Source organism: Aythya ferina (genome assembly GCF_964211825.1).
Source record: "Aythya ferina genome assembly, chromosome: 1".
NCBI lineage: Eukaryota > Metazoa > Chordata > Aves > Anseriformes > Anatidae > Aythya > Aythya ferina.
In genome coordinates, this window is record NC_140296.1 from 182,716,625 (window position 1) to 182,739,809 (window position 23,185).

A 23,185-nucleotide genomic window follows, 5' to 3' on the forward strand; every position below is an offset into this window, starting at 1 on the left:
GGTAAAGCTGAGAAGTGTCACTAGGATTTCATGCCTCATTTCTACTCCTGTGATATGGCATAGAGGCAGTAGTAGAGGGTCTAACCAAAGGTGGAACGGACTACTCCCATCCTACTACACTCCGTGGCACAGTTCTCTAGAGGAGGCTCAGCATCTTACCAAATATGTACTTGATTTACACATTTCTTTCTCTTTTACTGATATATGCAAAGGTGAATATTAAACAGGGGAAGTTTCAGTCTTTACATCTTGTTGGGATCACAGAAAGAAATTATGATTTTTATAGCAAAAAAAAAAAAAAAAAATCCTTTTGCCTTTAGAAAATCCCCTTTGATTTCAGTTTTTAACCCATTGTCATAGAAAAAACAGCTCTCTGTTCAGTATTGCTACGGTATTATTAATGACAAAGCAGTCAGTAAGCAGCAACCATGTGTTTGGCTCCTCAGAGAGAGAGACGATTGTGTAAGGACCATGAGGACCCCAAGCTGTTCTGAAGTCCTGCAGGTGAATTAGACTATTGCAGTCTGTGGAAATTTGGTGGAAATTTTTGTGGAAATTTGCAGACACTCACAAAATCTTATGCATTAAGAGATCACAGCTTCACTTCTAAGTTGTGCCTCTCTGCTATGACATACATGCTTTAGTAGTATTCAGTTTTCCCCACTTTCCAGAACTGTAGCCAGTTCAACATAATTCTGCACAAACTCTCTTTTTGCCTTTCAGAGGCTGTCTGAATTTAGGTTCAACACAGACACAAGCTGATGCAGAACCAAATGAGTGTCTCCCTTAATTACAAGGAGTAAATGTCAGTTTGAACATAAGTCTGCAGGTCTAAGATCATTTTATTCTGTAGCATGAAAATCATATCCTTTTAAAAATAATGTTATGTGTGTTTTCCATTAATGTAGTTAAAAGCAAAAGAAAAAATAAATATTTCTATAACCTATTCCTGGAGAAAACATCTTTTAAAAGTGTTAGGATCCCAAACAGACACCAAATGTAAAAGTAAACTAGACACAAATCAACAAACTACTTTTAGCTTCAGCTTAGTTAAATATTTAAATTCAGATATGAGTTTTCAGTTTAGACTTTTTTTTCCTTTTCTGTGGATAATTGTTTGCACTATATAAAATCTTTGCTTTTGATCTTGAACATAAAATCTATGTATTTGTGGCTATGCCAATGGGAAATGTTGAATAAAAATAAAAGGCTGAAAGCCCTGTCCAGAAGAAAAAATAAATAAATAAATTCAATTTAAGTGTACGTCCTTAATTGGTTAAAACTTTGTGACTTTAGGCTAACATTTGTGTGCTTTTTAAATACAGGTAAATAGTCCTGATTATTTTTTCAAAGGGTATTTGTTTTCATACCAGTTAAAGAGAGCTATTTACAGGAGTACAGGCAATGTTTTATCTACTATCCTAAGCAGAAGATTTATGTATGCAACTGATAAGCCTCTTTAATGAGCCCAAAATCCAGTTTACCTTCACTATTTCTGTGGCAACCTGTTATTTACAGGCTTTCATAAAACTTTGTATTTAGCAGCTTCAGTTTGGGAATAAACTTAAACTCACAGCAGCTAACGCTTGCTCTCTCCTTCAGTGAATGCTAGGTAAACTTGCCTTAGCCTGATAAAATCAGTGCTCTCAGCTGAAGCAGCACAAAACACAGATTCACTGAAATTATGCTGAAAGCTACATTGTGTGCTGCTACCCTACATAAGTGGAAAAAAATAAACAAACAAACAAAAATATAAAAAAAGAAAACAGCCTCCACAACCTTACAATTGGAATAGAAATGTGTTTAATTTCCAACCCAATATTGTTTGTGATTTTTACTGTTACATTTTCATATTAAAGATTCATTTTATCTTTTAGTGAAATTTTATTTGTGAAGGTTAGGAATGCAGTGACTAAGTGCTGTGAAGTTATAGGAGGAAAAAATCATAATGACTAGATTTAAAATGCATATATTTGCATAATTTTAAAAGTCTATGTAAATATAGCAACTGCATCCACTCTGTGAACATTAAATGTCAGTGCTTCCTATAAACATGGGTTTTCCATGATATGTCATTGTTCTCTATTTTTTTGCCACTCATCTTTATCATATACCCCCCCAAAAAAGAGATTTTTTTTTCTCAGTGATTGAATATAAATCAAACAATTTTAAAGATTTTCAAAAGGTGCTTATCACTTTCAGTTGCCAAAGTTTAAACTTTTAGTGTTCAGACATTTCAGATCCTTAATATTCATTTTATGTAGTTCTCCTTTTCTAGTTTATTACCTAAACCAAATCAGCTCATAAATATATATGAAGTAAAGCAGAATGTTCCATAAAATGAGGGATCTCAGATGTTGTAGCCATTGCCAGAACTTTTATGTATTTGATTTGAAAGAAAAATTGCAATGTCGGGCAAAAACTGCCCAGTTTTCATTTATTTTTTAGATATAAATCACTGCCCCAAACAACTATCAGATTGTTTTTGAAAAACTGTACAGCATTGGTAGTCTCTGAGTCCAAACCTCAAACCAACTATCCATTATATCCATACTCAGAAAGCTGAAAGCAATTTAAGGTATTTTTATGGCACCTACTATTGTGTTATATGAGTCCTGGCACTTTTCAGTCTATCTTCTTGAGTGCAGTGAAGCTGGGAATGACCACTTAGCCACAGATTGCAGATGGGGCACAGAGGGAGCACTGAGGGAACGTGATCTACCACTGGCCACAGAAATCTTGGAGTGCCAAAGCATGCCTGGCCTCAGTGGTGGAAGAGCATGCCCAGCTCCAAAACTTGGGTAGTCACTGTGTAGCTTTAGGTAAAAATTCACTTTACTCCCTGGATAAAAACTCTATGTAAGGTCTCACCCAAGAACCAAAGGTCAGGCCTCTCTTCTCCCAAATAAATTACAAAGTTGCAACTATACTACTGTTCTGTCCTAAAGGATTTTGAACTTTAAGCGGTACTCAATTGGCAAGAAGGACACACAGCTTGGTGGTTAGGACACAAAGAAAGTGATTTTTGAAGCTACTATGTGCGAGGAGCACTCAGCAGCTCCACCTCCCTGCTCATGGCCTGGCACCATGGCCCGGGGCGCTCCCTTCTGCCTTTCTCTGCTTTCTCTGCCGAAACAGGCCGCTTGCCCAATGGTCGCCTTTAGGAGCTAGGTTCTAAAGTGTGATAACATCATTGTCTTGACTTTCATTTATTTGCAGCCTGCCATCATTTTCTTCACATCACCTTCAAGTGTAGCTGACATGGGGTGCTTCTGGCACGGAGCAGAAGCAGCTGCAGCAGGGCAGGCTGCACAGCAGACAGAGCTGCACAGTTGCAGCACCGTGGGAGGCATTCTGCCCTCAGAGGTGCCAGTTCGTATTCCTGTACAAACAATTCTTGGCAGTTTTATTTGGGAGGACTTTCATCTGCCACTGACCAAAGCATTTGCTTAGGACTTCCCTCCAGTTCAAGCACAGGCTGCCTCCCCGGAAACCTCCTCTCTCCTGAGGTAGCAGCCAGCTCCTCCAAGGCCTCTGGGGCTTGGCAGAGTTGCTTCGCTCAGCCTCCCACTCTGCCCCTGGCCTCATAAACATTGATAAATAGCAGCCTTGTTTTGTGCTATGGCTTCTGGTGTCATAACAATATATCAAACGCTGAGAAGCGCACCAGGCTGGCTGCTGCACTGCTGTCTGGTAGGAGAGGCTGCAGGTCTGCTCTGCAGACATTTATTTGCTGGTGGAACCATTTGCTGGTCTGCAAGTAGAAAGCAAAGCGTGCTAACAAGGCTTGATAGCACTGACACAAGACACAAGAATCTGGGGGCGTTTTTTTTTTTTTTTTTGTGTAACTCCTTTAATCTGAGGAAAAAGCAGATTTTGCTGGCATAACTACATAGTAACACACAGTCATAGACACATAGAATCCCTCTGATTTCCAATAGGATTTTGGAATTAAACAGCTTTACAGAACCAAAATAACTAAAGCATTCATTCTTACCTAACAGATGCCTCAAACCCACTGACTTTGGATAATCCCATTTTACAATCGAAAACTGCAAAATCTTTTTTTTTTTTTTTTTTTTTTTTTTTTTAATAGGGATCAGGCACATATATTGTTCATCTTACTAACTTCAACCACCTGAAATGCATATATGTATTGTTCAGTGTGGTTGTCTGAATTCTCCCAAATTGAAATGGGCACTGCTGAGGGAAAGCCATCCTCTCTCTTGCTTCATTTTTCAATCCAGTGGCTTTCAAAGTCTTGCTTTGATCAACCAGCCAATTTTTAGATCAGAATAAGAATGAATCTTGATAGATGAGAATGAATCTTGTCTTTGGACGCTTCTGAACCATGGATACATCCTATCCCCATTCTGCCTCCTCACCTCTTTGCCTTTATTTTATCCCCTCAGTTGGGAAAGGACAAGCTGAGGTGAGAAAGGCAAAGTGAACTGAAAAATAAACTCACACGCTACTGTCAAATTTGAGCATTCACAACTCTTTCAGAAAAAGCAAAACCTCCCATGCTTGCTAAATGCAAAGGAATGCAGAAAAAGGAAATAGTCTCTTCAAAGGGTAGAGACAGATTTAATTTAAGGAAAACTCACATGATAAAAGGCTTGAGAACATGTCACTCATTTCGTAATAGTAAGGTTACTCACAAAAATACAGATGAGATGCTGATACCCTGTTGCTGTTTTCCAGGGCAGTGGATTGTCCCTTGCCTCAGCTGCTCTGACAACAGAACCTGCGACTGGAGAGCAATAACATGGCAGCCCCACAACTGCCAACACTCTGTGCTGGCTAAGCCTGAACTCCAGCGCTGTGTGGAGGGCAGAAGGGTAAGTAACAGATTTTGCACTTTAATTTGTTATTATTTACTTAGATATTTAGTGTTCTGGGGTCTTAAAAGCAATTTTATACTGTAAGAAAATCCCTTTTTATTATAATGGGGAAAAAACAGAAGGAAACAAAAACTGCTATCAATAATTTAGTCTCTATGCAGTCACAGTTGTATGCTGCCATTTCACACAAACCTTAGGTCACATCAGTGGAGTGTCAGGACCTATGGGGAACACGGTTATCAACGAGACCTGCAGTGAGTATGTAAGCACTGTCAGTGGAGAAGGGATTTGCATTGTTACAGTTTGTCTCGCACTTTATGTGTAATTTCGGTTTCTTCTGCTGCATACCTAATGCATGGCATTGCTTGTGCACACTAATCTTACCAAGTCTTCTTGCACATTCTTTTCTTATAGTGAAGCTTCTAAGGTGATTGCTTGGAAATACAAGGGTGCCTTAATAGGCATGCTATGACTGTAAAACTGTTGAAAGAGAGCTCTGATCTGAGGCTCAGGTACATTACTGAGGATACAAGTATCCAGAAAGTAAGTAATTAATTGTTATAAAGATTTTTATAGTTTATTGTTTAGGTAACAAAATAGTAACTAACAATGACATTTTGATGGAATCCAAGACCATTTCTATATGGAAAAAATACAAAAATTATAGTCTTCTGATTAACATTGTCTCTTTCTTTTCTGGTCATTCCTTGTTTTGCACAGCATTCTTCATTGCCATTTGGCTTTATTTCTGCCTGTAGTTCTCTCCATTACTATAGTGCTTTGGGTCTCTCCTACCATACTTTTCTCAAAAACAAGAAAACAAAACCATAGGTTTATATGACAGAGAAGAAGCTTGATTTGCTCCTTATTAACAAAACAAGCACTTCTGCATTGACCACAGGAAAAAATAAATATATTGCTAGCTTTGGTCTTTAATTTCCATTTACTGGAAAATTTTTTCCATTTACTGGAAAATTTTAAGGCTGCTTCAATAAGTAAACACCTTTTGGTCAGGATAGCAGAACAACATACCAATATGGACGTGTTTTGCCAGCATAGTGTGAGAGGGTTATGTTAACATTCCCATCTCCTCAGTCCAACTACTCATATTCACCAGGACAACATTTGTTAAAGGTCTATTAAAACCAATTTTAATTCAAAATCCACTATGTTATGACTTTCATCTACTCCAGTGTCAGACAAGAACCCTATCCCATGTGAAGCACATTAACACAGCATGAGAAAAATCTCTGTAAAACTAATTGCACTTGCTTCCCATTCTGCATCTTTTGCAAAAAATCTTCCACCATTGTCTGATAACTTTTACTGGTCTGTAGAAAGCTGCTGGATCACTCCTGTTACCTTTGCACAGATGTCCATTTAACTGGTTTATTCATTTAAAGTCATCATTCTAACGCATTTTCCCCTTTTGCTATATTTCTCCTATGTTTTCCCTCTAACGTGATTTTTGTTGTCACATTGCAGTAGTATTCACTTTGTATAGCATTTCCAAATAACATTTGTGCTTCTTTCACCAAATAAATAAATGCAGAGTCTGGATCAACTCCCTCACTTCAGTAGAACTCAAGTCAGAGAAACAAAATCACCAACCTAGGTGAAGATACTGAGATGATTTAGAGTGTTTGTTTGATTTATACTTCTTCTTTGATGAAGCTAGGTGAGAATAACAGAATTAATTCATGTGTCCACTTCTCAGAATGTGCTCAGCTTACTTTTGTAACCCTGTATTCTGAGGTTTTGTAGTATGCCTTCGTACTTCAAGTATTCAGCTTGTGTAACACTGATCTCTTCAAAATCTACATTTTGCTATATCAGAGGCAAAATTGCTCCATCAGAACTGGAAGTAACTGTGAGTTCTCCCAACCCAGCCCTATTTTCTTAAGTTCAAACGACACAATATCTCAGTTCTTGCTCAAAGTTTATTCCAAATTAAGGCAATAAAGTTTCCATTCAACCCACATAATTACCAAATCTTCATTTGTAAAGCAGAGAGACATATGTGAGTAACATCAATGGGTTAAATGACATCACGACTTCTATAAAAAATACTAACATGCCTCTGTGACTGACTTTGTTTCTTGAATACCCTTCATACACAGTTCAGACTCATGCAAGCTTTGATCAGGAATTTAACGTAAAGCAATTACTAAAGTTTGTGGTTCAGTAAGCTGAAGTCTCTGACTTTTGTCCTGAAAAAAATGCATGCATTAGTTTCAAGATTCTGACCTGCTAGGCTTTGCTTCTTATTGCAAATAATAAGGCATGATAAGATAGCAGAAGTGTCTGTGACTATGTCTTTTCTTTAAAAAGGAGGTGTTAATCTCTATGCTGCTGTCAAATTCCAACTATGACAACTGCAGGTTGTTTTCTTATGCTCCACTTGTAGTTGAAAAAAAAAAAAAACATGCAAAAAGAAAAAAAAATGTGTATGTTGCTCTTCAGCTCCAATGCATGGGAAAAGAAGAATACAATATATTTACCACTACTGTGATTGTCTCTGGTCTGGATGTGCATCAACTGATAAAATAATAAGGAGAGTGAATGCTAATGGTCTCTTTGTGGATGCAGCATGTGTGAGATCAACTGTATATACAATTATTCTTTTCTTCCCATGTTTCATAGAACAACAGTAGAATGCAGTGATGATATGTCTCTTACTCTTTAATTTATTTATGCATTTATTAATGTTTCCTAAAGATATTTATGATGTACAAACAGCACTTCTTTCCTATATTTCTTCATACAAAAACCTACCAAATCATGTTTCATAATTTTGTTTTCTAACTTCAAGCTGCTTTCACGTCTTATATTAAAATTGATTTGTACTTTAGAGCTTATCTCTAAAATTATTATCTCCTTTCTCTGTAACAGAAATTCATTTTCCCTGGCTATGACTTCAGATTGGTTTCACATCATTGCTAATTACTATTTTAATCTGTGTGCATATAAAACTATGCTTGAGCTAAGTTGTTTCTGTTTCGTAAAACCTAAGACCACCCGTAGTGAAACAATAACACTCAGTGGAGACATGAGAAAGGATACACATTCACAAAAACAGTTTGTAAGAAGCCTTATTTTTCTTTATGATGTGTTAGCAAGACTAGTCAGTCATATGTTTACATTTCAGACACAGTAAACAGGAAAATTCTGAAGTGTTGAGTCTAAAGTGGTTCTGGCCAAGTAGATTTTCATTCAGTCCACTCTTGGTATCTGTAGCCCTTGTTCACTGTTTTAAACTCTTAGTAAGTAGTGAGATACAGGTTATGTTGTTCATAGGGAACTCCACATATATGCTCTAATTGAATGAAAGAAATAGGCAGGCATAATAAAAATATCTGTATTATATTGGCTCAACAAAATCCTCTGTAAGTGTGGTTAACAAGCTTTTGCTGTAAGATTTATGCAATTCTGTGAAAACATTAAGCTTTGATTTCTGTACAAGATCTTTATAAATAGGTAAAAGGAAAAGGGGTTCTAACAGGTAATTATTTATCCAATTAGCAACACATAGTAAGCTGCCCTCAGTAACAGGGAGGGATATGTATTTTGTTTATCATTGAGAAATATTGTTCAGTTTAGTCTTATAACAAAGTACCATTGAATCATGTGTAATTAAGAACAGGAAATATGAAAAGGTAATATTTGTTGAAGTACTTAAAATTCAGCTGTTAAAGCAAGAAGTTTACCTTATTATTTCTTAATAATATTTTGGAGTTAAGTACTGTTTTGGACTTACAGATGTTTGAATTTCCTAAGCATGGTTAATTTATAATGATAGGTCTGGTTAAGAAGTGGATTCCACTATGCTTACACAATCTCTTAAGGCCTGTAAGCTATAAGGGATTTATTTATTTATTTATTTTCACAAAAAAAAACATTTGCAACAGAAGACACTGAAAACATCTGTCTGTGTGAAAGTATTGTTCTCTGTCTGGTAAAATTATAGTCTTATGTATGCCTGATCCTTTAGTCATCCTGCAGACAAATCCCCCATTGACCTGAACAGTGCATGGCTGAGCCTTGTGCCAGACTGTTATGTAAATGAGTTACAGAACATTCTTCACACCTGAACCATTCTTTGGCTTATTATTGTCATGGAGCTAAATATCCACAGAGCCCTGATTCAAATAGTACATGGCATGCACAGTTACAGTAAGCTCATGCAACTGTAAAGAATCAACTGTTGCCATAACTACCACGCATTCAATTACATTTAATGATTATTCTAATTCATCAAAGCTCTTGGGTTATTTGAAAGACATAAGTTTTATTCCAGGGGCTATACACCACTGACTTTAGCCTCTGAGTTGTCCAAGCATTTACTAATAATGAAGCGGATCTGCAAAGGGTGGATGCTTTGGAAGATGCTTTCTGATGGTCTGCATACCATGACAAAATATGCTCTGTCAGTTCTGCACAAAGGCAGTTTGAAAAGTGGTTTTGCAGGTAGGATAACCTACGAATGTCACGTTCTTCCCCATGAGTTTTGTTTTAGGCAGAAGAAAAGGAGTATTTTTTTCCAGGATTTCCAGATGGTTGGAACAACTGTTAGAACCAGATTGTTGGATACAGAGAAGGTCTTAATGAATGGATGCTCAGTGTGCACAGATTTGCTGATGATATGCTATGCATCCAGCAGCCTGGGATGCATTGGATTACAAGGACTGCACACCTATCTTTCCATATGAGATCTTTGCTGCATTTATTGGAGAGCATTCCCTTCAAAATCCCAGTACACACAGTCTCCAGGATGTGACTGCTGATATGTCCAGTGAAGATTACAGAGAGACTTCAGAGCTCTCTGTTAGGGCTAGAGGACAGGGACCATAGGTTTCACATACTGCAGTGATGGATTTAATTATATGTTTTTCAGCAAAACCATGATTTCACTTTGCAAGAAGCAGCTGGAGTTAGACTTGAATGATTCCAGTGACACTGTCCTGGTATGGCTCATACCTACTTGACCAGTCAAAGGTTACTTGAGTGAAAGCTAATATGGTTGTTATAATTGATTGACATATTTGAGGAAAATCTACACTTTTTATCTGTCTTTCTGTACAAGCATAGGTCTGCATTGACTAATTTCTCCCTTCTCCTCTTACATCAAGTTTTAACTATTCTCTTAGCAGACCTATTTCTGAGTATTTAGGTTAATTTCCCCACAATAACTCATATTCCTCATCAGTGTGATGTTGCCATCTCTCTCATTGCTGACATCCTGTTTAGCCACACCTTCTCCTAGGAATAAATATACATTCTCACATGGATGCTCACATACTCAGTAAGATTAGCTGTCTGATTGAATCCATTTCCTGACCTGCTTTACCTCCTCACAAGCTCACTTAAGAGTGAAAATTGAGATGTTTTAAGACTCAAAACTTGCTCTTTCAAGGGTAGGCTTAGTATATTTTCATGTGTCTCATGTTAATAATCTGAAGAAGTACATCAGGGTACTAACAGGACACAGTGCCCAGTTCTGACTTCTGACTAAAAGTCTGTTAAAACTGTCACTATGAGAACTTGCTTGTCTTCCTGGTACTGATTTTCAAAATGCCTACTCAAAGTGCCCTTCCTCCTGCAGAATTCACCAGCTGAGCACCCCAGAGCAAACTTGAAAATTCACTCATGGACCAACTGCTTGTATGTGTAGGTGTAGAATTTGAAAAGCTCTACAATGCTAAAATTTTAATAGAGTAAATGAAGAGTGTGTGAGGGCAAGTGTTTTGCTCTGTTTTTGACATCAGAAAAAAAAAAAAGAAAGAGTCTGATGAGTCATGATGAGTCATTCTCTGTCATTGATGGTCTGCAATGTTTGAGACTTTGAAAATATTTAGAATGACACTTGACACTATAAGAGATTATGGAGTGTAGAGTGTTGGCCTTGGCTGTATTTCTTCACTTTTTTTTTTTTTTTTTTTTTTTTTTTTTTTTTTTGAGGGGGTGGAGTGGGGCAGGGAGGGGAGGAATTGTCTTGTTCTGCTATTTGAATTCAGGGGTAGATGAGATTAGATCAAATACAGCTAGAAGGAAAAATATCTATCAGCATCTTAGTCAGAGTACAATGAAGAGTAAGCAAAAAGATGCATTTATCAAATCAGTGTAATTTATAACTGAATGTGCTCCTTTGCAATTAGTGATTCCAAAATGGCATCATGGTAGATAGAATAGCAGAAGAGAAACAATCTAACATGTTCTACCAACTACAGTGTGTAGCCTGGTAGAGTTTGTTTGTCATTCTGCTAATGGTGTTCTATGTCTTTATAGAAATGTTCTCACCCACACGGCAAGTTAATGATAACCTTCTCTACTAATATCTGAGAACTACTCTTTAAGTAGATATACATCTATATACTACAGTGATGGACTCATAAAATGGAGATTAAAGAGACGTGGATATAGACAGATTGAAGAGATTAAGATGTTTTGCAAGTTAAAAGAATTCTTGTTTAAAACCTCAAGTTAGCCTACTTTAGAATTAGGTCATATCATAAGTGCAGACTGTCTTCCAAATTGTAAATAATGGTGTGCATGTTTGTGTTTGTCAGAGAGAGAAAGAGAGAGAGCATCTAACAGATCCTTACATTACCAAGGATCCTTGACTTCTGAGTCATGTTATGCTTGGTTTAAAGATGCTTCTTGTGGCACAATATGAAAAGAGTCGGAAATCCCCTTGCATGTGAGAGAAGTGCTTGTGCTGTCCAAGCACGAACAGCAGCTGTTTAAAAATGTGTGCTGTGAAGCAGCTTTGAGAGGTCTAGAACAGGAGGTTAAAGAGCCCCTGTGTGTTCAGTGCTTGTTTCAATGTATTTGCTACCACACATAATGATTCTCTGCTACCCACAATGGTCATGTCATTGCCATGTGCATTGTTGGCCTTGCCACCAGATCAGGATTCATCTGAAATGGCTTCTATACTATGGGAACTTTCTTTGTTACACTGCTGTAGCTCATTTTTACTCACAATAGGCTCATCGTGGAAACTGGAGCCAGTCACTAAAACTGTGACATTCCTGAAGAGGCTAGATAGATAGAGATGTATTAGATGATGTATTAGATGAGAGAAGTCCATGATGCTTTCACCACATAAATTCTCCAAGACAAGCTTTGCAAATATGTTCTTAAATATGTAATATTGTGTAGTCTAAATTTTATTTGCATAACCAAATAGTCAAGGTGGAAGTTGTAAAACATCAAAAAACAAATCAAGTTTAAAAAACAAATAAAAAAAAAACAACGTACAGGATGATAACTAGTGCCCGAGGAGGTAGGATAAGAGGCATCCTGCTGCACAGAAAGCAGGGTTGTTACTGTGTCATGACTCTGTAGGGTTTCTGACTCCCCATTTTACATTTATGCTTCTCTGTGTGTACTTATGGCTGATGTGACTGTGGTATCAGGAGATTACACATACAGTTTCATCAAAGAACCGCAATGAACCTGGGTTCTTTTTGCCTTTAGACATTTGTCTTTGCTTACACGTTCCTTTTCACCTTTGAACATTTGCCTTTGCTTACACATTCTTTTCAGCAGGAGGAAATGTTAGTCCTATCCACTAAAAATGGGGCAATTACATTAAAAAAAAAAAAAAAAAAAAAAAAAAAAAAAAAAAAAAAGCCTTACATTCTGTGGTCTCCACATACAGAGATGCTTGATTTGGCAGGGGATTCAACAGAACTTGTAGAAGCAACCCTAAATAAATCTGACTACTCAGTTGCAGACTGCTGACACATTGCTCAACCTGAAGTGTCTTCCAACTCTCTTCAGGACACAATGCTTCCTAATGGTCATGTCACACACACCCCAGGACTGTATTGAGATTCTTTGTCACCAGAGTAACTCGCTTTTTTATTCTCTCTGAAATGACAGAAAAAAACATCTCTTTACAAATAAGGCAGCAGCTGCATTCATTGATGTGTGTTACTTTGGTGTAAATTTAAATGAATCACATTTATGGAAGACAGAAGTTTAGCAAGACATGCTGTGTAGGAGCAAACCACATGAAAAACTGGAGGAACTAGAGCAGGAAACTGCAAGCAGTCAAGAGAGGCACTATACTAGCAACTGGAAGCAAATATAACCTTAAGCTAAAGAAAATAGCAGTAACTCCGTAATTATAGCCATCTATAACTTACACTTTTTAAGACTGATTTTGTCTTTGAAAATCTTTTTGTTAATCAGATCACAAATATTTTGCTAAAGGAGAATTTTAGTACTGAGCTGTCATGCCTTTGGAACTGGCAGCTCACAGAGAGATATCTTGACTGCTGTGAAAAGGTTTTAAAACCTCCAGCCTAGCTGAATTCTTTTCTTTCCTTTTGTTTTTTGGAGTGTACAACTTCTAAGTCATATATCTTTTTTCCATTTGAAGATTCTTTTTATAGGCGACTCAACTAACAGAGGGATGATGTACTATCTAATAGAAAGAGTGAATGAGACTCTTCAAGAATGGCAAAAGACTCATGATGTTAAATGTTATCATAATATCAATGAGGGGAAAACATTTATCAGTTACTCCTATTATCCCCAGTTTTGGATGACTGCAAAACAGAGACCAACATTTGAAAAAGCGCTAGAACAACTGCTACAGAGGTACTGTATGAACTCCATTGCTGGCTTGCTTGTGTTTTATTCTATTCACAAATGTGTTTAACAGATCTTGCAATTAAAGTAACCAAACAATTAAACACAACGTGTGCAGACCGTATTGTGTGGTTGAAAAATAGTAGAATATGACATCAGGCCTCTGATCAGCGTGCCAGATACAGTTCACTGAAATGCAATGCAATGCAGTTAAAATGTTTGCCATCTGTTTTAAGACAACATGTGTTGTTTTTTCTTTCTGGGTTTCAGATCACGTCCCCTAGAGAACACAGACCAGACGGTATTAATTGTAGGTGGCGTTCAGTGGCTTAATTCCAATCACCTGCAAATTATCCAAAAGGTGTTGAACAGGTAATGTTATGCGCTTAATGGTATTCCAAGTCAATTCTTGATAAGACAAATTATGGGAAATGACCAGAAATTTTAAATGCAAACATTTCATTTGTTTTCTCAGGGGTGTGCACTTAAATGACTTTGAAAGAAAAAAAAAGTCTTTTGATGTGTGTCTGTTAAGTAAAATGTGTGTCCTGATTTTTTTATTCATTTAATTTGCCAAACAGGGAAAATCTATCAAATATCCTGGTAATTATCAAATCTATAGGGATGGGATTTCACCTCCCAGTGGATGGAATACATTCTTTATCACAGGTAAGCTATATTTAGAGTGCATTTTCACAGAAGACTTGTCATTTCAGCAAACATTTTTTTCAGTATGGTCAAAAATGTTACCTCCTCTGCTGAGCAAGCTTTAAGTGAATCAAAGAAAGAATGTTTGCATTTGCTAGTATGGCTTGCTGGTGTGTATTCAAACCAATTAACCTCATTTCATGGATTCCACTGCAATCTGAGTCATTTGAGACACTGTGCTCAGTCAGCTGTCCCAGGAACTAGAACAACCTCCATTATGTCTGCTGCCAAATTTGAGAAATTGAGTTAGGGCTAGGCAGATAGCTCTTTCTACCACGTCTAGCACAGACACTCCCCAAGCTTCTTCTATGATCATTGCCGGATCAGACTCAGTGTTCTAGCTCTCCATAAATGTCTTAACCAACTTACAAAGCAGCTGGAACACACCAGTGAATTTAGCCTGTTACTTGTATGTTAACTGGATGATATAGTGAATTCAAATCATGTCCAAGAACTCTCAGATTAGCAGATGGGCTCATTTCAATATCCTGTGTAACTCATTCAATTCAGCATTTTTATTTACAATTTGGTTGATAGGATAGAGAACTCATATAAAATGTGTAGAACAGACAAGTCTGGGAAGCATTGAAGGGTAGAAAGGAGTAATAGTGCCTACCAGCATTGCACAGTACTCTTTCTAAGCTTTCATAGTTTATGTCCAGCAGTCCTATCACACTGAGGACTGGCATTCACCTCTTCTTGCAGCAGTAACAGATTGCTTTATTCACTGTGTGATTTTTGCTATAGAAACTGCCTTGCCAGATTTTGCCCATTCCCTCTTTCTAGCTTAGTACTATTTTCCAATAGTGTTTACACAAATTCCTCCTATTGATTTCAACCATTTTCTTAGTTTATACACATGACCAAGTTAGGGTACATTGGGGAAGTGGCTGGAATCAATAGGAGGAAAAATAGTCCTCCTATTATCCAGAAAATAAGCTCCTCCCATAGATTTCAGCGGAGTTCAGTCCTAGGAGGAAGTAGAACTTTGATCTCAGGTAGGTGAAGCAAGGATAGAAGAATATGAAAGGCATCTCTGGATTAGTTTTATCTGTTTCTCGTCCAGCAAATTTCATAAAACTCCAGAAATCAACTACAATATGCAACTCTCATTCTTTTCCTTTTCATATCTGCTGCCTTGACAAATTTATGGCTAACGTTTTTTTCCTATTTTTGGCCTTCCTGCAGTATCTTGAGAAATAATCTCTTTTTCACTATGACTGTGTCTAAGACACCCATGGCCTTATATTCCTTTTTAAGGAATAGTCTTAGTGGCTTTGAAGCTGAATTTGTCCTTTATAGGAACAATTTAGCCATTTGTTACACAGACATCTTTATCATAGGACTTTTTTTTCTTTTTTTTCTTCTTTCTTTTTTTTTTCTTGAATTATATTACTTATATTAGCTTATATTAGCTAAGTGTATATTAGAAAGTTTTCAAGTAAGTACATTTTAAACAGCATTGAAATATTCCCATTGAGGAAGCTGTGCAACTACTGAAAAATAATTACAATTACTGCTAATATGATTTTTAGTTTAGATCAGCTTGAAACCAACCTGATTTTTTGTGTAATTAGGGAAAAATTTGTGGATTTTCTTATGACATTTTCTTTTCTGCAAAACGTATTCTAAACAATTTCTGCAAAAATGTACAAAAGTCTTGGAGTAGTAGGTGTTTTTCAAGAGTGTGTTTGTAGTAATTCACATCTGGAATATAAAATGATTATCCTATTTAAAATTAAGTTTTGCTATTTATTTCAATGGGAGTATAAAATAACCTTTAAACAGTACTTTTGACAAAACATTGCAATATTTTATCTGGAACACAGGCAGAAGTGCAAAATTTGTGGAATGAAAACTTGGTTATCCTGGATACAGCAAAAAATTATGGCTATGAAGTTGTTGACACCTTTGTCATCACAATGGGACGCTACAAAGAATTTCTGCGGGGGAAGTGTGGCTGCCATTTCCATGAGGTAAGTTTTTGTATCTTTTTCAGGTATTTAAAAGAGATTTTAACTGCCAGGTGCTTAGAAGCAAAAAGGTATGCAGGTAGGTTCACAATCGTGACTCAGATAATCCTGAACAAAAGCTGTGGAGGCAGCTATATGCATATGGTGGCATCTGTCCCTCACTGCCCAAGGACAGGCTAAGCTGGTGTAATGGCATCTCCTTGAAATAAAAACAATTTTTCCAAGACTTGGTTTTCCAAGACTTACTCTTGGCCAAACCTCTTCCTGGGACCTGGATGTGCACAGGGTTAGCACAGAATCTCTGCAGACCTTTATGGCTACAAACTTGGGCCATGACACCTGGAAAAAGGTAGAAGTACTAATTTTTGCCATGAAGAAATGTCAGTACAGCTATCATATATTTTCCTTAAAGTTCCACAAGATGCAAAGTTCTGATAATAAGGTTTCCTTCATCAGACAACCACAGTATATACTGAAAAACAAAATACACTGTGGCCAATTAAACCTAGTAGTTTAAACCAAACAAAACAAAATTAAGTGGAGATGAAACTAAATTCAAGCATATATTCCAGAGTGTCCTTGTGATTTCTGCCAGCCAAGCCCTAACACAACAAGCCTGACCATTTTCTTATAGCCTATGGATTAAATTTAATTATCTCAGCTGCAGCACACTTAAAACATAATAAAAACGTAATAAATGTATGGCTTTGATTTTTCTGGTTAAACATCCCAGACTGAGACAACAATGTCAGGGACAGAACAGTCCATGAGACAATAAATGTGTTCCCAAAAGCAGTCAAGTTCCAAAAACAGTCAGCTGCAACTGGCCATGATTAGGATCCAGTATGAGGCTGACTGGGGCAGAGCACAGGTCTTGGAGCATTTTCAGACCTGTTGGAGCTCATGTGCTGAATGTGAACCTCACAGCTGGTTTCTACCTCAGAATCCTCAGAAGCTCATATGTTTTTAGCCCACTGCTGGGGCCTCTGTCCTGCTCTGGGACCAAACATAATGGATGTGGTTAGTTAACTGATCCTTTAATCTTCTCTGAGCAATGCATTAAAAGGGTGAACATAGCTCAGTCCAAATGGAGCTGGGAAGTAGGGAAGCCACAGAGCAGATACCTCTGCAATGGATAAATAGTTTTGTGGCGTACATGGCTCCTTCCTTTTTGCCCAGACAGATTCCTTGACCCCCTTTGTGTCTAAGACCAAGATGTAGGTATACTTCGTGGGTCATTGCTGATGCTTGCCATTTCCACAGAGCTTTTGAATAAAATGGAGAACTTCAAAGGAAAATATTTCAGATGCTTTGTAGGTGGAAAACAGCCTGGCATGATCAGTCATCAGCATTTTTCATGCATTCTTCCTTCATTTTTCATGAGCTCGTGCAGATTTGGCCTTGCTTTTCTGTCTGAGGATCTCAGCAGAGGGTATGTGTTTCTGGGGAAGATCAGGGAAGAATTTGGATCATGGCACAGTTGTTAATGAGGCTTGAGAGGCCAATGTGCTGAAAGAGGCATGGATGTGCCCAAGAGAACCCATCAGACACCAAAAAAAAAACTTGATCCTTGACAAAAGCAAAAATAAAGTCCTTGAATGCTTTTGATACTTCATTAGTTTTAATAGTTTTGTCATCAGTTTATTTCTGAATCCTGGCAAATGGAGTTTCATCAGGTGCTGAAGCAGTTTCTGCTTGGAAAATGGCATTTTGCCTCGAGGATGGAGCCAAGAATGCTATGTAAAAGTCCAAAACTTTTCATGTTTTATGAAACCAGATGAGGTGGATTAAATATATTGCTTTGTACTTTCACTTTCTCTCTCTTTAAAAATAACTTCCTAAACTCCCAGAAGAGAGCACCCCTCTGTAAATGCCTTCTGAAGTAAAGCACAGCCATAAGGCAATGGAAGGCCATCCGTTCTGTGCAGATAATAAAACCTGAAATATATTTGTCAGATCTCATTTAGTTCTCACTAGGTGGTCAAATATTTCCTCTGTTTGCCCTGATAAATTATTTGGGTTCACACTGACACACTTCAGAGGGCCTTGAGTCACCCTGACAGCACAGAAATCTGCAGCTCTGTAGACCCTACAGTCTTTGCTCTGATTGCCAAAGGGTCTAGTCTAATGGGTGAGTTATACTGATCTGGGACAAAAAATCTTGCATAACTCTGGCACTTTCTGCCCAAACATAGTTCTGTGCGCACATGAAAACATGATTTCTTAATTACCTCATTCATCACAAATGCTTATGGAGAAGTAGGTTGGCCAGCAGTTATAAAGGTCTATTTTTTATTCAGATTTATTCCCTAATTTAACAGCAATGAAATCATGGGCACAACACAGAAACTAGCAACCTTGGTATTTCAGTATCTTAATCAGTGCCTGGCTGCTGGGTGAACATTAGATTGCATTCCTTGGAGATCATGCCTAACAGGAATGCAGTTTGGATGATTGGTTCAAGGTGGCATCACTTTGGAATAGCTGTAAGATCTAAGGCATTAATTTAGAAAAATGAACCTGCAGTAATTGCCTGAAAACAAATAACAGCTTAGCGGTATCAAATTGATCAGAGGATATATTAATTTTCTACATGGATAATTCTTGGTCTTTTTTTAGTCCAGCCAGCTCTGTCATGACCTTTCTGCCCAGTCTTTCAAGCCTTTGGACATGTTTTTCCTTCATTCACATTTAATTTTGTGTCGGTTGTTTCAATACATTTACTATGAACTTCACTACATATGAACATTGTTTCTCATTGTTCAATGACAGTAAAAAGACATCATCTTTTTACAAGTTAACATGCTCCTGCATAAATGTACACATTAATAAATAAACTTTATTTTATTTTATTTTATTTTATTTTATTTTATTTTATTTTATTTTATTTTATTTTATTTTATTTTATTTTATTTTATTTTATTTTATTTTATTTATATTTGTGCCAAGAAAGTTTAGTGCCTGGCTCTTCTTTTGCTGTCTCTGTATTTCCCACTGACTTGGTCAGGGTGTTCTGCCCTGTGTCTGTGCAAGGTTCTGAGCTCTCCGTCTCATGAAGTTGCTTCATTATTCATCAGTAAGAGCATATTCACTGAGACCAGGCCTTCAGCATCTCACAGGAGACCCTTTTAGCCACCAAGCTTCTGAGGACGCTACCTTTCACTTTCTCACTAGTCCCATAGACATTAAATTATTCCACATGTATTGAACATGATAATCCCAGAGATTTATACATACTGGGGGTCCAAGAAGAAGTTACTGAACCACACTGTGGTTTTGTCAGTATGCTGCCCCAAAACATCGAAGCTGATATAGGGCTGTTGAAATGCACTGGAATTCCCTTCTTGGAGAAATGAGTCATGGTCCACTTCTCAGCCCACCATGGAGCTACGCTGCTCTTGCATCAAAACCTGAGAGCAAGAACATACTAGAAGGGATTGCAGATGAGAAATAGCATAGGTTCTTCAATTTCTTGGGATCAGAGTATGTCTACATTTATACCTTTCTGTAAGTCAGGGCTGTCCCGAGTTTATTTTTTTTTCCATGGTAGATGTACAGGCAAGCTGTGAAGTATGAATTTGGTAGTTAAGATCAAATTGTCCCTAATGAAGAGAACACAGAGCCTAATAACACTGGAGACATTACAGAATCAGCCAAGTGAGTGTACTGGGGCTATACATTTAGATTTCAAGGCTTAACTGAGTAGGATCTTGCACAGTAAACAGCATGTAATCTAACAATTTGGCTCACTAAAACAGTGTTTGTAAGCAACTTGCAGCTCAAGGTAGGAGTATCAGGACCTGCTTTGTGGAGAGCTGTCTCAACATTTGTGTCGACACAGCTGTGTACATGTATTCTGCTAGGTGCATGCAGAAAGCATTCACATATGTCACTTCTTTTGCAGGTGGTGAAATCCAATCCCTCTGAAGAAAGTCCACACATAACAATGACGTTATCAAGGCACTATACGCTGGGGAAATATTTCAGCAGTCAAAGCAAGCTATCACAACTGCAGGACTATTCAACAAATTCTCAGTCCCCATATCACGTCCGAGGTCCAATAAACCAAGTTTATTCTGAAATCCTTCTGAGCAGGCTCTGTGCAAGTAAGAGGGAGCTTGTCAGTACATAGCCTCTCCTGGATGTCACACTGGGACTGGAGATGTGCCGCCACCTGAGCGACAATCGAAAGACCATAGTGAATTTATGACGTGCTTCCTCTGTTGACTGCACATGTACCAACAGAGTTGGAAAAGTGATATTTTTCCTAAATCTTTATGAAATGGAGATATGCCCTGGCAGTTTTATGGTTTCAGAATAGAAGATGAAAAGATGCAAAGAGAGAGAAGAGGGGCAGTTACTTGAACTGTTGCCAAAAGCTAGAACAGCTGTAGCTCAAGCAACTGTTTATTAATGATAGTAAAGAGAGAGAAATGTATACACTTGAATGATTTGGAAAGGACTGCTTTAGCTCTTCAACACTATCTATTTTTCTATTTATAGAGACACTGTAATATTTGAATGTATTTAGAAACTGGTTACATTCCATTTTAAAGATTTTTATTGTACATGGATTGGTTCCCCTTCAATATCAAATCTTTTCTATTTAGGCACTTGGTTTTTAGATTTGAAAATGTCTATTGATGTTTTACATTAGAACTCTAGTGTTTTTCCTGAAAACACACCCCTTCTTTGTATCGTAGATGGAACAGATGTCTACTCTATTTTCTGCATGTTCTAAAGCTAATACAGAAATAGATTACTTAGACTTGAGACTGGTTGTAACTGTCTCAATGTAGCATGTAAATATAGTGAATATGATGACATAAACTTATTTAAAGTCCCAGTTTAGGAGAGTGGCCATGTGAAGGAAGACTGCTTAGATATGTGCTTCAGTAACTGCCCTGGTCCTTAAGCCAAGGAAGTGTGGTCCTTGCGTGGAAGTGCCCTTTCTTTTATGATTTTTTTAAGAATTGCTGATGTGTGAAGCCAGTACCACAAACAGGAGAAAAGTTCTGTTTGCAAGCACACATAAGAACGTCAAGATCTCTTTTATTGCTTGTTTGTTTGTTTGTCTGCTTTTAATCTATCACAAGCAGTATGTGATGTCCTGAGGGCAGAATATACTGCCTGCAACTCTTGCTTGGTGGGGGCTAAACCTTCTCTGGACTCCAGTTTCATGCTGTAGACCATCTACATCACCCATTTTTGCAGACCTGCTCTGAATGAAAGCCAAGGGAGAGAGTTTATCATCATAGGAAGAATCTGTCTGCAACATTGGCAGCAAATTCACAGATGTGGTACCCTGATGGGAAACCAAATGTGGTCCAATCTTAGCAGCTGGGTGATGTGTTAATGGGGACAGAGAACAAAGCCCCTTGAAGCTATTCACTCTATAAATGGCCTAAGACAACACAGTATTATTTTTGTATGATTAAAATGCACCAAGAACACTTGAAATCTAAATAATACTAATACTAATACTACTATTAATAATAAAAGAGCATTTCAAAAGTATAAATCCAGTTATGGATAGTCATGGAGCTGGCAATCAAGGCACTACTCACACCATGCACTAGAGAGGGGACTCAGAACCAGGTAAGTATGAGTCTAATGAAGGGTCCACTGAGCTCTGTGACTTTCTTCCCCCTCAAAATTTTATATATAAACCTTCACTTGCTTCCACTGTCTTTGGGAAAGGAAGCCACAAGCAATGTCAGTGAAGATAAATTATAGCGCAGAACTAACCACCATCCTATTGGCCTTGGTAGTACACAGAAAGGCTGCCCTATATAGAAGTAGGACTAGAAATTCATGACACCACATTTAAGATATACCAAAGATCCATAAAATCAACACAGTCCGTATCTCCAGGTAATAATGCAGTATTGTGAATTCTTGCTACTTTAGATAAGGTAGCTGAAGACAGCAGTTTGGAGCCCAACTTCCCTAAATGGTCAGAGGATCCTCAGAAAGAGGATCTGGCCTACCTAATTTAGGAGACTTCCCACTATATTAACAAAGCTCCTAATTTAGGCAATAACCTTACATTTGGTGTGACAATGTGAGTATGTATGTGTTTCTCTATAATATGCTGCTGCTGTGCTTACAGTAAATGTCCCTGAATTTCTACATAAATTTTCCCTGACATGGAGCTTTACATGAAAAGAAGGGTCAGGAACTGTGCATAAATACTGAAAATGTCAGCATTTGGTTTTGAGCAATGTGATAATCTAAGGAATATAATTGTATGAAAATTAAATAATATATAAACTTGGGTCTGGAACTCCAAGTCATCACAACCTTAAATTTGATTTCATATCATGCCATTAATGTCACTAGATGCAAAACACAGCCAGAAGTCATTGGCACTGAGATGATCAACGATAGGAGTATTACACTTCTACTTCTGTTAAGATTTTCTTTGCTCATTTAAATCCACATGCTGTTGCTGTTATTTTTATGTACACAAATGTTTTTAAGGCATGAACTGAGTTTGTATGTTTTGTTAGTTGTTTGTTAATCAAAGCCAATTGCTGAAGCATCAGCTATAATGATGAATAGAGCTGACTTTGTTATACTGTAGCTGATACTGGTGAATGTACAATTCATCACTTCCAGTTTCACCACAAAATGGTTTACATGTGCTGTACACCCAGATGTCTTAATGTTTTCCAAATCTTAATATTTTTTCAAATGTAGCAAGTTGAAATTTTTCTGTATGTTTGCTTTTTTACCTATCTGTGTATGTATCTACATGTGTACAAAGGTATTGATACAATTTGTAAACAGATCCTTATTTAAATGAGTTCTTTGAATTATTTTTTTCCATCACTATATATGATCCATATAATCTTATGAATAAATGAAAAGAATGGAGACTAAAACAGGTGAAAACACACATTTTTCACTATTTCACTATAAAATACGTCTGTCATCTATAGGTACATAAAAGAAGAAAATTGAGATTGATATGGAAGTACTGCTTGCTTATACGCATCAACATTTACAGATTAAGACAATAAAATAATTACTATGTCTGAATTCCAGTGAGAGTAC

The 23,185-nt window shown here is 37.3% G+C and overlaps 1 protein-coding gene across 4 annotated transcripts in view; it reads left to right on the plus strand.

Annotated features, from left to right (window-relative positions):
- Positions 1–23,184, plus strand: part of CPED1 (cadherin like and PC-esterase domain containing 1) — a 147,373-nt gene extending 124,189 nt beyond the window's left edge. For 3 of the 4 annotated variants that reach the window (XM_084532759.1, XM_084532761.1, XM_084532760.1), the window contains 6 exons: positions 4,705–4,841; positions 13,234–13,454; positions 13,716–13,817; positions 14,027–14,114; positions 15,983–16,129; positions 20,031–23,184. In XM_084532759.1, the coding sequence (XP_084388885.1) occupies positions 4,705–4,841; positions 13,234–13,454; positions 13,716–13,817; positions 14,027–14,114; positions 15,983–16,129; positions 20,031–20,258 (923 nt within the window). In that variant the 3' untranslated portion in view covers positions 20,259–23,184. Of the gene's footprint in view, positions 1–4,704; positions 4,842–5,041; positions 5,107–5,258; positions 5,332–13,233; positions 13,455–13,715; positions 13,818–14,026; positions 14,115–15,982; positions 16,130–20,030 lie in introns of those variants that run through there. The other variant, XM_084532762.1, reaches the window with a different exon arrangement.
- The last annotated feature ends 1 nt before the right edge of the window (position 23,185 follows it).